This window comes from Antechinus flavipes, chromosome 1 (genome assembly GCF_016432865.1).
Source record: "Antechinus flavipes isolate AdamAnt ecotype Samford, QLD, Australia chromosome 1, AdamAnt_v2, whole genome shotgun sequence".
Classification (NCBI taxonomy): Eukaryota; Metazoa; Chordata; class Mammalia; order Dasyuromorphia; family Dasyuridae; genus Antechinus; species Antechinus flavipes.
The window spans coordinates 3,792,889-3,809,472 of NC_067398.1; the positions used below are offsets into that span (position 1 = coordinate 3,792,889).

The 16,584-nt window shown below is 60.0% G+C and overlaps 1 protein-coding gene across 5 annotated transcripts in view; it reads left to right on the plus strand.

Moving 5' to 3' along the window:
- The window catches only part of CTDSPL (CTD small phosphatase like), a 56,818-nt gene that overhangs the window by 28,370 nt on the left and 11,864 nt on the right, over positions 1-16,584 (plus strand). For 3 of the 5 annotated variants that reach the window (XM_051977887.1, XM_051977896.1, XM_051977914.1), the window contains exons 2-5: positions 5,383-5,537; positions 9,478-9,510; positions 9,626-9,802; positions 13,455-13,556. In XM_051977887.1, coding sequence (XP_051833847.1) covers positions 5,383-5,537; positions 9,478-9,510; positions 9,626-9,802; positions 13,455-13,556 — 467 coding nt within the window. The remainder of the gene's footprint in view (positions 1-5,382; positions 5,538-9,477; positions 9,511-9,625; positions 9,803-13,454; positions 13,557-16,584) is intronic. The other 2 variants (XM_051977904.1, XM_051977920.1) reach the window with 1 other exon arrangement.

A 16,584-nucleotide genomic window follows, 5' to 3' on the forward strand; every position in this document is an offset into this window, starting at 1 on the left:
CGACGCCCCGGGGAGGCGGCGGCTGTAGGCTTCAGTCTGCCCATTTTGCAGAGGGGAAATAAGAGGCCCGGGCAGGGAAGTTCCAGATTCCAGGCAAGGTCGCAGGCCAGCCGCGTTCCTACCCACTGTGCTTCCTTGGGGACTCGGAGGCTCGTGTGCATGCGCATCTAGCTTCTGGACGGAGCAGATTTCTTGGTTTTTCTTTCTTTGTGAAATAGAAAAATGGCCGTGATTCTGGCTTCCCCCATCAGCCCTCCACATAGATGGCCTTTTGACATTTCAGTTTGGGGGATTCTTAGATCTTCCGAATGTCCTGTGAGCTTTCCTCCCCCAGGGTCCTCCCCCAGGGTCCTCCCCCAGGATCCTCCCCCAGGGATCCCAACTGCCTTAGGGTATGTAAAGCAAGAGAAGCCATGGCGGGGGTTGGGAGGGGGCTGAGGAAGATGGAGGGGCTCGGCCTCTTCAGGCAGGGTTTGAGGGGGTCAGCCTGGCAGAGCGGAGGGACTGAGCCAGAGCAGGCGCAGAGACGCACGGAGGCGCCACGGCGGAGAGAAGCCGACCGAGGGGGAAAGAGAAAGGGCGGGGGGGGAGGAGGGGGTGCCGGGGCCGGGGGGGGGGCAGGGCCGGGGCTTTTTCTCCCTTAGTGCAGTGACAGTGCACGTGACCCTCGAGTCTCTGCCAGGGCCCAAAGCTGGACCTCGTGGGCCCCCATCCCATCATTGGAGGAGCACAGGCCAGAGTGCCGGGGATGGCGTCTCCCGGGGCTTTCAGATTGGGGGAGGAGGAGGAAGGGAGTTAGCTCGGGCACAGGCTGGCTCAAGCCAAGGCGTGGAGGGTGTGTTCGGAGGCAGTGTCCCTTGTCCAGCGTGGAGGAGGCCCTGAGGGCCGAGCAAGGAAGTGGAGCTTTCCTGGGAGACGGCAAGGAGCTTGTGACACGTTGGGAAGAGTCCTGCGCTCGCCTCTGCTGTGGCCGGGCCCTCAGTCTCCTCCTTTGTCCAGTGAGGGGCTGGGCACGATGGTCTTGGAGGCCCCGTTCGGTGCCGGCCCCTACAATCGCCTACAGAACACGGCCATGGCGGGAGTCAGGGCCCGAACATAGATGGTTCAATAAATGCATGTGAAAGGGGAGCCGCCCCCCAGGAGCTAGGGGCTGGAGGTTCAGGGGCCGGGGGCCAGAGCTGGGACTGACTCCAGGGGCCGGGGGCCAGGGGCTGGGACTGACTCCAGGGGCCGGGGGCCAGGGGCTGGGACTGACTCCAGGGGCCGGGGGCCAGAGGCTGGGACTGACTCCAGGGGCCGGGGGCCAGGGGCTGGAATCCCTCCTCAGACGCTCCGAGCTTTGTGGCCTTGGATCACGCCGAGCCCCAGTGTCACTGTGCCTGTGCTCCCCCTCTCGAGGTCGTCCCAAGGCACTACCAGGAGATGGGAGCTGGGCTGGGGGCTCCGGCTGGTGGTGTCTGGAGCCGGCGCTCAAAGAGCCGCGAACGTCGCCCCAGAGCCCGAGGACCCCGGAGGCAGCACCTCCGTCAGCTGTGTCCCCGAAGCCCTCGGACGGTGGCCCTGGCGCCAGAGGGCACCTGGGACCCTCAGAAGCCAGGGCTGGGCAGAGGCGTGTGCACCTGGGACCCTCAGAGGGTGCGCAGAGGAGCCGCCGTGCACTGTCCCTGCCGGGGGCACCCCGGGCCCGGGAGCAGGGGCTGCGAGGGGGCGTCTCTTCCCCAGCTGGAACAGCCTTTCACAGTCTCTGGGACGGTGGTTTTGCCCTTTTTTCCTCGAGCAGAAAGGGCTCTTTGTTCGGCCCCTCCCCTGGGGGGAGGAATGCGGCGTATGCACGGAGCGCACAGAATTTCCTGGGCCGGCCCCGTTCCAGACCACGGCCCTGGCAGCAGTTCCAGGCTCCTGAGCCGCCGCCCCGGGAAGAACCGAGGCCTTCCTTTGCCCCGCGCGGGGCTGGGCCGGGCTGGGCTGGGCCGGGACCGGGCTGGGCCAGCGGCACCGTGGAGAGCCGAGCTGTGGGTGACCTGGAGACCTTGCTCCGTCGCTGTGCGCACCTCCAGCCCACACGTGAGCACAGCGGGTCGATCCGGGACGTGCCGGCGTCTGAGCCGACAGCCTGGACGTCCGGACACGAGGGCTTTGGGCCACGGGCCGTGTCTGGCTTCGGGGCTCGGCCGTCCGGGACGTGGGCCCGGTTCTAAGTCCCTGGGGCTTCCTGTCCCGGGCGGCCTGTGGGGGCTTTGCCTCCTGGATGCCCGCGAGCGCTCGGACTTCAGGAGCTCGGCCCTGGTCCAGCTCTGCGGGGCCAGACCCTTGGTGGGCACGCTGACCCGCCTGGTGCCGTGGACGCCCTGGCTCCCTGGGAGGGTGGGGGGCTCCTTCTCACTCTGCCAGCCGCCAGCGGTGATTTCTCCCCGAGGAGAGGAGGGGAGCACTTTGGGCGGGCCGCAGACTCACCTGGAACTTCCCTGCAGCCCACCGAAAGGCCCCTGGGCTTGGTCTCCGACTCGCGGCATCCCCGGCCCCGAGATGCTCACCTGGGAACCAGGAGGGACCGGGCGGGTCCCAGGGCGGCCGGTCCATCATCCTCTTTGAGGGGGACGCAGGAGATCTGGAAGGGAAGCGTCCTCAGAGCGCCCGACGCTCCCGCCTCGTTTGCCAGAGCAGAGAACGGGACTTGGCCTGGACAAGCCAGCCCCGGTGCAGGGGCAGCAGAGAAGGCCGCTCCTCCAAGCTCTGCCCGTTCTACTGGACCGGGATGGCTGGTGGTTAGGGACGGCTCAGGCAATTGTCTCCTTGTCCCAGGATCAAGGAAAGGTGTGTGAGGCGGCCAGCGCCCCGTTCCCCCCTCGGCCCACCAGCACCTCCGCCCCCCCTCAGCCAGCACCTTCGTCCCCCCTCGGCCGGCGCCTCCGTCCCCCCTCGGCCGGCACCTCCGTTCCCCCCTCGGCCGGCACCTCCGTTCCCCCCTCGGCCGGCGCCTCCGTCCCCCCTCGGCCGGCGCCTCCGTCCCCCCTCGGCCGGCGCCTCCGTCCCCCCCTCGGCCGGCACCTCCGTCCCCCCTCGGCCGGCGCCTCCGTTCCCCCAGCCTGCCGGTGAGAAGCAGAGTTCCTCCTCTGCGTCCCTGCCAGCCCGCGCACAGAGCGGGGAGTGGTGCCAGCCTGCCCTGCTGCAGAGCCCCCCACAGCGGGTGCTGCCCTCCAGGAGCCTCAGACTCCAGCAGGGGACGCTCCCTCCCGGGCTATAAAATGAAAGCGCACCGCCCCCCTCCGCTGCTCGCCCATCTCGGGGTCCCTGCTGCTGTCGCCAGCCCCCTGGGCGCTTGGATCTGCCCCGGGAAGAAACGCATCCGATTTGTGGTTGCAACATTTAAACAAAAATAAAGTCGGGGAGATCGTGGCTTTGGGGGAACCCGGCAAGTGAAACATTCAGTGACGAGAGCCTCTGGGAGCCTCTGCCGGGGTCGTGGCGATACAGGGGATCCAAAGGGACGTCCCCAGGGAGGTTGGCCGGAGACGCGATGTCATTCGAGGCTCCTGGAAGCCTGTTTGGTCCAGGCGCAGTGGGCAGACCGAGGCTCCCCTGGTCGCACGACGGGTGGGTTCAGAGGCAGCCTCGGACCCGGGTTTTCTCGGCTCTCCTTCGGGCAGCTCTCGGGAGCTTGGAGGGCCCCGTCCCCCGAGAGACAGAAAGCCGCCCAGCAGGGCCGCCCAGAGGCGCCCTGGAGTCCTCAGAGCTGCCCCGGTGCCGGTCGAGCGGGCGCCAGGAAGACGGGGTCTGCACCTGTTTTCCTTAGAGCTGATTTGGGGGCTCATCTGTGCGGGGAAGGAAGCTTGTGGGGCCGACGCTTCGGAGCGTGGGACGTTGGGGGAGACGGGCCTTCTCTCCGGCAGTCACTCCTGGGCTTTTGCTTAGTACGGCGAAGCTGGGTGGGGACGTGTCCCGGCAGCCCGTTTTTCCCACCGAGGGTCACCGAACATCCCGGGAGCAGAGGCAGAGGAGAAAGATCACCCCCAGCACCCCCCCGGGCGGGCGCGTGGCCTCCGGACTCCGGCCCCGCCAGAAACCGCGGCAGTGTCACCGGGGGCGCGGCCTCGACGGCGGCCACGGGAACGAGGAGGAGCCGGGGCAGCATCGGGCACTCAGCGACGGGGTCCCCAAGGCTCTGGGGCTCAGATAGCCGGAGAGGCAGCCGGCGGGAGCCAGGCTGGGCCTGTGTGCCGGGCGTGCGTCCAGAGAGCCAGGGCCCGAGTGGGTGAGGGCGGATAGTCCCGCCTCTAGGGCCCGCGCCCCCCTCCGTGCTCCACCTGGTGCTGCGGCCCACACGTGGGCTCTGTGGGCAGGTGCGCGGGGCTCGTGGGGCAGCTGGTTTGGCCTCTGGGACTCACGTCTGTGTGTTATGTGGGTGGGGCCCGTATCCCTATGGGGGTCACCACCAGCTACATAACACATCTGCACACATGTGTAGTCCCTGCCCGAGCCTGCCCCGGGAAAGCCGCCGCTCTGAGCCAAAGTGCGCCCCTTCTACTTGGCAGGGGGGGACTCTCCCCCCGGGGATGCCGGACCCTTCCCCCATTCGGCAGGGGGGGACTCTCCTCCGGGGGACGCCGGACCCTTCCCCCATTTGGCCGGGTGGGGGGGGGACTTTCCCCCCGGGGATGCCGGACCCTTCCCCCATTTGGCTGGGTGGGGGGGGGACTCTCCTCCGGGGGACGCCAGACCCTTCCCCTCCCAGCTCCCCGTGGCCGCCCAGACCCAGGCCCTTTCCTCATTTCAGTCTCGCTGTGCCAGGCTTGCTGTGGCGGAGCCTTCCCGTCACTCCCGGCCTCCATGTATACCCATATTTCCAGAGAGCCACTTCCTTTGCTGCCCGGTGCATTTCCTTTGGGCTTTAAGGGCGTCGCGAGGTCCCCCGGGTTCCGGCCGCCTCACGGCCCCAGCGGTCGCTCCCGGCCACACCTGCCCATTGGTTTCCAAGCACCTCGGTCCCTGGGCCCGGAACGCTCTCCTCCTTGAGCTGCTTCTCGGGAGCCTTTCTGAAGGTCCAGCCCAAGGCCCACTTTCCGGGGAGGGGCCGCCCCCGCCTTCCCTGACCCTCACCCCACTCCTGTGCCGAGGAGCCTCTCGGTGCTCCCACGGCTCAGACCCGTCCCCGACCGGCAGTGAGGCTGGTTCTGAACGATGCTGGTCCCCGGGGACGGACAGTGGGAGCAGCTCTGCTTCTCCGGGGGGAGCAGGACCGAGGGCGGGGCCCCCGAGTGTCTCACATGTGAGCACCAGAGGAGCCTCTAACCCTGCTCTACGGGCGATTCCACACGGAGCCCCCTCCCCCCTCTGCCACGGCGGCAGGCGCCTTCACCCCTTTCTCTCTGTCTTCCCCCACAGCCTCCCAGAGCAGCATCAGCCTGAAGAAGCAGCGAAGCCGAAGCATCTTCAGCTCCTTGTTCTGCTGCTTCCGCAACTACAATGTCGACACCACAGCCATCCACAGCACAAATGTGCTGCCCCCGATGGTGGAGGAGAACGGGGGGCTTCAGAAGGTCAGTACTCCCCGGAACTCGGGGGGCGGGCTCGGGGTTCAAGGCAGGTTCGAGGCAGGCTCGGGGTTCGAGGAAGGCTCAAGGTTCAAGGTGGGCTCGGGGTTTGAGGCGGGTGGGCTGGCAGCCCCGGTGCTGCTCGGGGGCCCCAGGAAGAGCCTCGCTCTGGCCGCCCTGAGCAGTGCATTAGGGGCTCGGTGGATGGCTGGCTGCTGCAGCCTTTGCTACGCAGAGAACGCAGGTGGAAGCCCTTGTGCCCACCACGCTCCTTCTCCCCTTCAGATTGGAGCGCGTGCAGCAATTTTCCATTTCTGCAGTTTCTTGGATTGGAAAAGCTGTAGAGTCAGGAAGCCCAGCCCGGGGTGGGGGGGAGGGGGGCTTGGTCACCCCAAGAAGTTGGTCCCTGCGGGCAGCGGGACTCGGCCCTCACACACGAGGCTCCCTAGGCGGCTCCTTGTCTCCTCGGCTCCCTGCTCGGCCAGCCCCCTGGGGAGCTCCCTGGGCACGAGGGAGGGTTGGAGTGGCGGCTGCCTCTTCCCCTGAGTCGTTCTAGTTCCCAGTCCTTTTTAAACGTTTTTGGGGGGAGCCTTGCTGGGAGCCCGTCCCCACGCAGCCTTGCTTCTGATCCCTGCGGTCCCCCAGGAGGAGGCGGCCCAGGAGCAGTCTGGGAGCGTGGAGAAGCTGGCTTTGCCCGGGTCAGGGCGCCCGAGGGGCCGATGCTTAGGGAAGAGAGCACCGATGCGGGCCCGGCTGCCGGTAGTGTCGGGGCTTAAGTCCGCGGTCCACGCGTCCTCTTCCCATCTATGCTGAAGTCTCCGAAAGGGAAGGCTCTCCCAGAGGTCTCCAGATGCCGCGTCTGTGATATCGTTGTACTGATTATTGCAGAGCCCAGAATTCCAGGCTGCTCTTCAGACAATTCCAGCGCACGGAAATAGGTTGTTCCCAGTCATCCACAAGGAAAAACAAAGTGGATGCCACATTGTTCATGGCCTGGTGCCCTCGGTCTTCCGTCGCTGTGGTTGTGGGAACGAGCTGGGCCCGGAACTAAGCAGGAGCACCCGGGGCATCGGGGAATTTGGCCACGATCCCAAACCGCTGACCCCCCGAGCCTTAGCGCAGCATTTTCCTGGACGCGGCTGCGAGTCACGCAACAATGCAGTCTAGGGAAAGCTCTCAGCAGACTGCCTGCAGCCCCATGTGGGGAAGAAGGGGTACGGGGGGCCTGTCATCCCAAGGTCGGGGAGCGGCAGAAAGAAGCCGGGCTCATCACGGAGCACGAAGGAGAGGCAGCCGAAGGGACAAGATGGGGCAGTTGGACCAGCTGGAGGAGTCACGTGTCTCCCCGTGTGCCCAGTGATCCGGGTCCTTTATGGGCGTGTTTCTGAGAGCCTGGGGGCTGGGCCGGTGCCAGGGTTGCTAAACCAGGACTTAGCCTGCTCTGCTCCTTGATAGAGTAGAGGCCTTCCAAGCGTTGTTGATGAGAAGAGCCACTGAAGAAAACTTCTAAATACAAAAACAAGAGTCAAGAGAAACCTGGAGAAGCTGGTCCAGTGGAGAATTTCAAAGGCTGTCTGTCAGGTGATAGAGGTCTGTCAGGTGATAGAGGGCTGACCACCTAATGGGGGGAAGAACAAGTTTCCTTTAAAACATGGGAACTGATATTTGAGGGATTTAGATAAAGAAAACATGGAGGGAAAGGGGAGAGTTGGATTAAAAGGGAAAAGTGAGGAGAAGGAGGGACAGGAATAAACCTGGGGAAAAAAGAGGACAAAGGTCATTGTCCGAGTTAAGGAGCTTGTAAAGGAGGGGCGCGAAGGGCAGGGGAAGGGGCGGCCCCCTTACTGGGAAGGGTGATGAAGATGGGAGGGAGGGAAGATGGATTAGCCACAACAAGACCCTGATGCTTGGGGGCTCTTGGAAGAAAGGAAGCCCTCTGCACCTTGCCGTGTCAGAATGGGATGGAGGATCCCAGAAAATCCCAGAAGCCAGCAGGATAGTTTTATTCCACTCTAGAGAAAAAGGGCTTTGAAAGGCAGAAAACCGCCAGAGCAACAAGAGAGAAAGCCCAAAGCAAAGAGCTGGAGGTGCCTTCCCAGAGACCGAGGTGCCCAGAATGGCCCCCACGGGCCCTGAGTGACAGGGGGCCCGGTACAATGAGCTACCACCTGCTTTGGAAGCCTGGGCCCCAGTTCTGGGCAGACAGGACCGCACCAGAGTACGCCGAATGAGTGGATTCCTCTATTTTTTTAAAAAGCACAAAATGAAGATCTAGCATCAGTTTCCTACAGTCACTTCCTACAGAACAACAATATTCCACAATGTTCATATCCCATAACTTTTTCAGCTGTTCCCCCACCAACAGGCGGCCACTCCCCTGCCAATGGACGGCCGCTCGGGTTCCAGTTCTGCGCCACTACAAGAAGACCTCAGCTATAAAACGAGACACAGGAATCTAATGATTCCCGAGGTCCCATCTGGTACTCAGATCATAACTCAGCCTCAGGAACAAAGCCTTTAATGGATTTGGGAGTGGCTGAGGCAGGGCCTCCGCCCGGCCCGCTCCCTCCAATGGCACTGCCCGGCCGGCTTGCTGAGGGCAGAGAAAACAAAAGCCCCTCTCAGAGGGGGGGGGGGCCTTTCTGGCTATTTCAGTGCACCCCGAGGAGTCTGTTAGGAACAAGTTCATCTGGGAAGGGAGAATGGAGGCTGCAGCTGAAGGCCGGATGCGGGTCGGCACAGTCTAATGTGCTTCTGAGGTTGAAGCCGCCCCACCCGTCCCTTAGATTTGCCCGCCAGATCAGCTGGCATGCAGGGTCTCGAAATGAAACGGAGACCCCGTAGTGCAGAGGCAGAGAGGCTGTGCTCGGCCCGGGGCTCCTGCCATGAATAAAGGCATTTGGGGCTCACGGTTCTTAATGACTCGTGGCCAACACCCTGACCCTCTAATCCGGCCATTTGGGAGACGTAGGGCACGGTGGCGCAGCTCTAGGAAGGCTTCTGCTTCTTCTGCTCTGTAGAAAGAGAAGCTCCCCGACCCTGGGCATCCTTAGCCCCCAAACAATCTTGGCAGCTGCCGTGTGGCCCCAGAGCATTGTCTGGGGCCCAGAAGTCCTGAGTTCTAGACCTGGACTTTCCTACCACTCTAGCTGTGTGCCTTGGGATAAGTCACCTGATGGCATCCGAGTTCCCTGTAGGAGGCCCCCAGGGACTTCCAGCTCGAAGTCCGATGTCTCTAAGTCTTTCAGGAGGAGACAAAGGCCATTTGCTATTCGTTTCTACGACTGCAGCAGGCCTGAGATGCTTCCCACTCCTCCTCCTGGCCAACTTGGGGGCTAATGGCCTCAAACAGACCCTGAAGGGGGAAGGTGGATCTTCTCAGGGATCATTTTGCTTCTTCACAAGCTTGGAAGCCCCAGGGGGATCGGGGGAGCGCCAGAGTGGGGAGCCAGGTTTGGGGGAGGGGGCGCAGCCCAGGTTGGGCAGGAGCCGAGAGCACGGCGAGGGCTGGGGTCCTCACTGGCTCCTACGGTGGCCCACGTCAATGTCCTTCAGCCCAAGAAAAGGGCCACTAGTGCCCCTTGGTTCTGTCAGTGCCCCCAGTGATGTCAGAGCCCCCTGGTGTTGCCAGTGCCCCTTGGTTCTGCCAGTGTCCCCCCTGGTTCTGTCAGTGCCCTTTGGTTCTGTTAGTGCCCCCAGGGCCGCCAGTGCCTGATCCCAGCCCACCCTGCGTCCCCGCCCAGACTTCCTCTGTGTCTGTGAGAGCTTACTCCATGATCCCATCCATCGGCCACGAGAACATCAAGGCCGTCACGTTTGCCTTGGGCTGCTCTTCTTTGGAGTCCTGCGGTCAAAGACCCGTGCCCCCCGTGTGCCTCTGTCCCGCCTCCCTCCCCCCTCCAGCAGGCTGTGAGGCTGACCTGGACCTTGTCTGTTCTCTCCACAGGGCGACCAGCGGCAAGTCATCCCCATCCCGAGCGTACGTATCTCCCTCCTGTTCCCGGGCGCGCTTGCTCTGGGCTCCTGCCGTGATTCGGCCTCTAGTCAGGTGGCTCGCCCCGCGAGCTGTGACATGGAGCTGTTGTTTCAAACAGGGACGGCGAGCACGCCAATTTCAGGAATCAAAGCCCGGCCCAAAGCCCGAGGGGCCGTCTTCCTCGCTCCAGCCTCAGCCTCAGCCTGCAGAAATACCCATCCCGCCCAGGCTCAGCCCTCTTAGCTCTGGGGGCGGCCCTCAAGAGGACGTTAAGGAGGGAGCACTCACAAGACAGGCCAGTGATGCTGGGCCCCCCCAGGGGGTGTGTCCCCAGGGTGCCAGCGCCCAGAGAGGCCTCCGACCTGGCGCCAGGCCCCGGCAGCTCTGGTTACCTCCCCTGCATCCGTCAGTGCCGAGGCCGAGACGTGAGGTTGGGGGCCCTGGGTTCCAGGCTGACCATAGGCAAGTGACTCGAGCTCTCCGAGACCGTGTCCCGCCCCGTAAAGTGGGGCTGAGAACCCCGGGGGGGTCAGACTCCTGGGATGCCGGCGGCCCTTAGGGAGAGCCGGTCCCAATTTCTCTAGTGCTGTGCCCTGGACAGGGGTGGGCCCCATGTAGACCAGGGGCTTTCTCTGGCCATGTGGCACGTCCTTCTGTACAGATTTGGAGGCCCTCCTCCTCCTCCTTCTCTTCTCTTCCTCCTATTCCTCTCTCCTCCTCCTCCTCTTCCCCCTTCCCCTCTTCCTTCTCCTCTTCTCTACCTCTTCCTCGCACTTCCTCTGCTCCTCCTGCTCTTCCTTGTCTTCCTCCTCCTCTTATTCCTCCCTCTTCCTCTTTTCTTCCTCCTGTTTGTCCCTTCTCCTCTTCCTCCCCTCCTCCTCCTCTTCCTTCCCCTTCCCCTCCTCTTCCTCTTCCTTCTCCTTCTTCCTTCTTTCCCTTTTCCTCCTTTTCTGCCACCTCCTCTTCCTTCTCTTCTTCCTTATTCTCCTCATCCTCCTTCTCCTTTTCTTCTTCTCTTCCTCCCTCTTTTTCCTCCTCTTCTTCTCTTCCTCAATCCTCCCTCCTTCTCTTCTTCCTGTTTCTCCCTCCTCCTCTTCATCCTCTCCTTCTTCCTCCTCTTCATCCTCTCCCTCTTCCTCCTCTTCTTCTCCTCCCATTCCTCCTCTTCCTCCTCTCTTCCTCCTATTCCTCCCTCTTCCTCCTCTTTCTCCCCCCCTCATCTTCCTCCCTCTCCTCCCCCTCTCCTCCTTTCCCTTTTCCTCTTCCCTCTCCTCTTCCTCCTTCCCCTTCTCCTCTTCCCCCCTCTCCCTCCTCCTCAGCAGTGCAGGTCCCGTCTCCTCTGCTAGTTAAAGTCTCGGAGCGCCCTGAGGGCTTACGCCTCTGCACGAGCCCTGGGCCAGGCTGCCCCATGGGCCCTGACACAGTCACTAACTGGTCATCCTTGTCCTTGTCGCACAGGCCCAGCTGGCTTTCCCCGCCTTGGGCGCCCATTAGAAGGGTGGCAGAGTGGGCCGGGCACTTCCCCGCCGCGCACTAGCGTGTACCCCGGAGCACGGCGCCACCTCTCCTGGCCTCAGTTACCCCCTCTGTGACTTGACTCGGTCACTTCCTGGCCTTTGGGCACTCGGTCTCAGGGACCTCTTTGAGATTTATTCTGGCCCTAAATGGGACCTCCTTCCTTGTTACCCCCCAAACCTCCCACAGGACCCAAGGGAAGTCCTTCCACCCTGGGCCAGGGCTTTGATCCCTCCGTCCATGATCCTCTGGGGCTCGCCTCAGGCATCCCAGCCCTGGCTTTTCCCTGGATGAGGGTTCTCCCCTGCTCCCAGGAAGGCTGATGTCTGGGGACCCGCACCCTGGACCACTGGGAACGAGCGGCCGGGCTCGGGACGGCCTGGGCTTCCTAGGACGTCTTGCGGACTCCAGTCCCTCCCTCGGCCCCCGCAGTCAGACAGCGCCTGTGGGCGAGCATTCAGGGTGGGGGCGACTTGCCCGGCTTTGTGCTTCTCACTGAATGCGAACTGGGAGAATTCTGAGGCAGGTGGATGGTCGCCCTCCACCGGGCCGAGCCTTTTCTGCACTGGGCGCGAATCTCTGCCCCCTTAGAGTGGGCGACGTGGCAGGCAAGAGGCTTGGGCAGCCGGCTGAGGACCCCCCAGGGGTCACCACAGTGAGGAGGCTTCACAGACCCCCCCAGCCCTCCTCCCCAAAGCTCTTGTCTCCAAACCCTCTGCTCCCAACCCCCCGCGTGTCATCAGGCTGTTCCTCATGTGGCTCCATTGTAAACCTGCCTGTGCGGGCTCAGCCCGGGAGTGCTCCCCAGGAGGGCACTGCTCCTGCCCCCACACTCAGGTTCCGGCAGCTCTGCAGAAGGCCCCTCCCAGCTGTCTCCCCCCTCCCCCCCAGCCTAAATCGGCCTCTTCTCCCTCCACTCCTGACTCCGCTCTTCCAGTGGGCGGCCACCCTGGTCCGGTCTGAGCTGGGGGATGGCGAAGAGCCTCCCCTCCCCGCTTGCCTGGTGAGCTAGACAGTTCCTGCCGTGACGGGGCGAAGGGCCGACAGGGTGAGGCCCTCAGCCAGGGCGGGCCCCCCAGCAGCCAGGCCTGAGAGACCCTCGGGGTCTGCGCTGTGGAGGGGAAATGGAGGCCCAGAGAAGGTTTGCCCCGAAGTCACTCCAGGGCCCCCCCACACTCTGCTTGTGGCCTTACGCGGCCACTCGGGGTTTACAGGCGCTCTTGCCTCAGGCTGGGGAGAGAGGCGGCCCCCAAGGCTCGGAGGCCGGCCCGCACCGCTCTGGAGAGTCAAAGGCCAGCGGCCAGCACGGGCCTGAAGGGCCCAGAGGGACGCCTGTGCCCGGGGCCTCGCCCCGCCTCCTCCCCATGGGCTGGGCTCTGTCTTCCCTCTCATCCCGGGGCTGAAGTGAGCCCGGGCGGTGTGTTCAGCAGGGAGAGTGTGAGCCGGCTTGTTACAGGGGCACATGGAGAGGGCGAGCCCAGCTGGTGGGGCTTTCGCACTGTGTAGGGATGTGTGAACGTGTGTGTAAAAGTGTGCACATGTGCGAGTGTGTGCACGAGGCCGTCTGTGTATATGAGTATTATGTATACATGTGTGTATAAAAGTGTGCACGTGTGTGTGTCTGTGAAAAGGTGTGCACAAGGCCATCTCTATGTGTGAGAGTGTGTGTGTGCAAGAGGCTGTCTATGAGTATTGTGTGCATGTGTGTGTAAAAGTGTGCACAAGTGCGAGTGTGTGCACAGAGCCATCTGTGTATATGAGTATTGTGTACATGTGTGTGTATAAAAGTGCACGTGTGTGTATGGTGTGCACAAGGCCGTCTCTGTGTGTGAATGTGTGTGTGTATGTGCAAGAGGCTGTTTGTGTATGAGTGTTGTATGTGTGTACATGCATGTATAAAAGTGTGCACGTGTGTGTGAAGGTGTGCACATGTGTGCATGAGGCCGTCTCTATATGTGAGTGTATGTATGTGCAAGAGGCTGTCTGTGTATGAGTATTGTGTGCGTATGTGTGTAAAAGTGCACATATGCGAGTGTGTGCATGAGGTCATCTGTGTATACCGGTATTGTGTATATGTGTGTGTATAAAAGTGCACGTGTGTGTGTGGTGTGCATGTGTGTGACAAGGCCATCTCTATATGTGAGTGTGTGTATGTGCAAGAGGCTGTTTGTGTATGAGTATTGTATATGTGTACATGTGTGTATAAAAGTGCACATGTGTGTGAGTGTGTGTGAAGGTGTGCACGAGGCCGTCTCTGTGTGTGAGCGTGTGCAGGAGCCCGGCAGAGCCCGCCCGCCACTTGCTCCGTGGGGGCGTCGGGGTTGCCCCGTGGCTCGGGGCTCCCCGGCACAAGGGCACGGGGTGGGCCGCGCTTGCCCGGGGGCCGCCCGCCGGTGGCGCTATTTCACCGTGGGCCGTCTCTCTCCCTGTAGCCGTGCGCCAAATACCTCCTCCCGGAGCTGAAGCTGTCAGACTACGGCAAGAAGTGCATGGTCATCGACCTCGACGAGACCTTGGTGCACAGCTCCTTCAAGGTGAGCAGGGGAGCCCGGGCTTGTGGGGCACGGGAAGGGGGCACCAGGAGCCCCCCGGGGCTTCCCAGACCTCCCCGGGCATCGACTCAGGGCGAAAGAATCATGAACTTGCCAGGCGGAGACGGGGAACGGGCAGGCTGCTTTCTCGTCTCCGAAAATGGGACTTTGTCGTATCTCTCTTGGCCGCCGGGCCGGGGCTTCTGGGTGGCCGTGATCGGGCTGGCCCGGTGCTCCAGGGGGTGTCCAGCCTCGAGACGGCTCCCTCTTGTATCTCAGAGGTTTCCCAGCTTAAAGGAGCGTTTCCATTATTATTTGATTTCCTTAACCTCAATGGGTGGCTTTTGTCCTTACCCCCATCTGGGTGTTGAGAAGGCCTGGGAGCACTGGGAAGGTCCGGGAGCACTGAAAAGGCCCAGGGGCAGTGGAAAGGGAGAGAGGAGGAGGAGGGAGGGAGAAAGAAAGAAGAACAAGGGACAGGGGAGAGGAGAAAGAAAAAAGAAGCAAGAAAGAAGAGAGGAAGGAAGAGAAATGGAGAGAGAAGGAAGAGAAAGGGAGAGAAAAGAAGAAAAGGAGAAGGAGGAGGGAGGGAGGGAGAAAGAAGAAAAAGGGAAAGAGAAGGGGAGAAAGAGAAAGGGGCAAGAAAGTGAAGAAAGGGAGAGAGAGGAGGAGGGAGAAAGAGAAGGAAGAGAGAGGAGAGAGGGAGGGAGAGAAACAAGGTAAAAAGGGGAGTGAGAAGGGGAGGAGAAAGGGAGTGAGAAAGACAAGGGTTACAGGGAGAAAGGCAGAGGAGAAGGGAGGGAGAAAGAAGGAGAAAGAGAAGGAAGAAAAAAGAGGAGAAAAAGTAGGAAAAGGGGAAGAGAGAAGGAGGGACAGAAAGAAGGAGAAAGAGAAGGAAGAAAAAAGGAGGAAAAGGGGAAGAGAGAAGGAGGGACAGAAAGAAGGAGAAAGAGAAAGAAGAAAAAAGAGGAGAAAAAGGAGGAAAAGGGGAAGAGAGAAGGAGGGACAGAAAGAAGGAGAAAGAGAAGGAAGAAAAAAGAGGAGAAAAAGGAGGAAAAGGGGAAGAGAGAAGGAGGGACAGAAAGAAGGAGAAAGAGAAGGAAGAAAAAAGGAGAAAAAGGAGGAAAAGGGGAAGAGAGAAGGAGGGACAGAAAGAAGGAGAAAGAGAAAGAAGAAAAAAGAGGAGAAAAAGGAGGAAAAGGGGAAGAGAGAAGGAGGGACAGAAAGAAGGAGAAAGAGAAAGAAGAAAAAAGAGGAGAAAAAGGAGGAAAAGGGGAAGAGAGAAGGAGGGACAGAAAGAAGGAGAAAGAGAAGGAAGAAAAAAGAGGAGAAAAAGGAGGAAAAGGGGAAGAGAGAAGGAGGGACAGAAAGAAGGAGAAAGAGAAGGAAGAAAAAAGGAGAAAAAGGAGGAAAAGGGGAAGAGAGAAGGAGGACAGAAAGAAGGAGAAAGAGAAAGAAGAAAAAAGAGGAGAAAAAGGAGGAAAAGGGGAAGAGAGAAGGAGGGACAGAAAGAAGGAGAAAGAGAAGGAAGAAAAAAGGAGAAAAAGAGGAAAAGGGGAAGAGAGAAGGAGGGACAGAAAGAAGGAGAAGAGAAAGAAGAAAAAAGAGGAGAAAAAGGAGGAAAAGGGGAAGAGAGAAGGAGGGACAGAAAGAAGGAGAAAGAGAAGGAAAAAAAAGAGGAGAAAAAGGAGGAAAAGGGGAAGAAAGAAGGAGGGACAGAAAGAAGGAGAAGAGAAGGAAGAAAAAAGGAGAAAGAAGGAGAAAGAGAAGAAAAAAGAGGAGAAAAAGGAGGAAAAGGGGAAGAGAGAAGGAGGGACAGAAAGAAGGAGAAAGAGAAGGAAGAAAAAAGGAGAAAAAGGAGGAAAAGGGGAAGAGAGAAGGAGGGACAGAAAGAAGGAGAAAGAGAAAGAAGAAAAAAGAGGAGAAAAAGGAGGAAAAGGGGAAGAGAGAAGGAGGGACAGAAAGAAGGAGAAAGAGAAGGAAGAAAAAAGAGGAGAAAAAGGAGGAAAAGGGGAAGAGAGAAGGAGGGACAGAAAGAAGGAGAAAGAGAAGGAAGAAAAAAGAGGAGAAAAAGGAGGAAAAGGGGAAGAGAGAAGGAGGGACAGAAAGAAGGAGAAAGAGAAGGAAGAAAAAAGGAGAAAAAGGAGGAAAAGGGGAAGAGAGAAGGAGGACAGAAAGAAGGAGAAAGAGAAAGAAGAAAAAAGAGGAGAAAAAGGAGGAAAAGGGGAAGAGAGAAGGAGGGACAGAAAGAAGGAGAAAGAGAAGGAAGAAAAAAGGAGAAAAAGAGGAAAAGGGGAAGAGAGAAGGAGGGACAGAAAGAAGGAAAAGAGGAAGAAAAAAGGAGAAAGAAGGAGAAAGAAGGAGGACAGAAAGGAGAAAGAGAGAAGGAGGGACAGAAAGAAGGAGAAAGAGAAGGAAAAAAAAGAGGAGAAAAAGGAGGAAAAGGGGAAGAAAGAAGGAGGGACAGAAAGAAGGAGAAAGAGAAGGAAGAAAAAAGGAGAAAGAAGGAGGGACAGAAAGAAGGAGAAAGAGAAGAAAAAAGAGGAGGAAAAGGGGGAAAGAGAAGGAAGAGAGAAGGAGGGACAGAAAGGAGAAAGAGAAGGAAGAAAAGGGCAAAGGGGAGGAGAAAGGGAGAGAGAAAAGAAGGAGGGAGGGAAAGGAGAAAGGAAGGAAGAAAAGGGGAAGAAGAAGTGGAGAGGAGAAAGAAGAAAGAGACAAAGGGAAAGAAAGGAAGAAGGAGGGAGGGAGAAAGAAGGAAAAGAGGAAGAAAAAAGGAGAGAGGAAGAAGGGAGAGAAAGAAAGAGAAGGAACAAAAGGAGGGAAGAGAAGGAAGAAAGAAAAATAAAGGAAGGGAAGAGGAGAGCGAGGGAAGGAGAGAAGGAGGAAGAAAGAGCGAGGAGCAGAAGAGCAGGGAGCGGAGAGATGCGAGATGCCGAAGGCTTGAGGGCCCGGCCAGGCCCCAGAAGCGGAGGCTTGCTTCTGGGCCCAGGGAGGCCTCCTAGCAAGGCTGTGGGCCCTGAGCTTTGCTGCC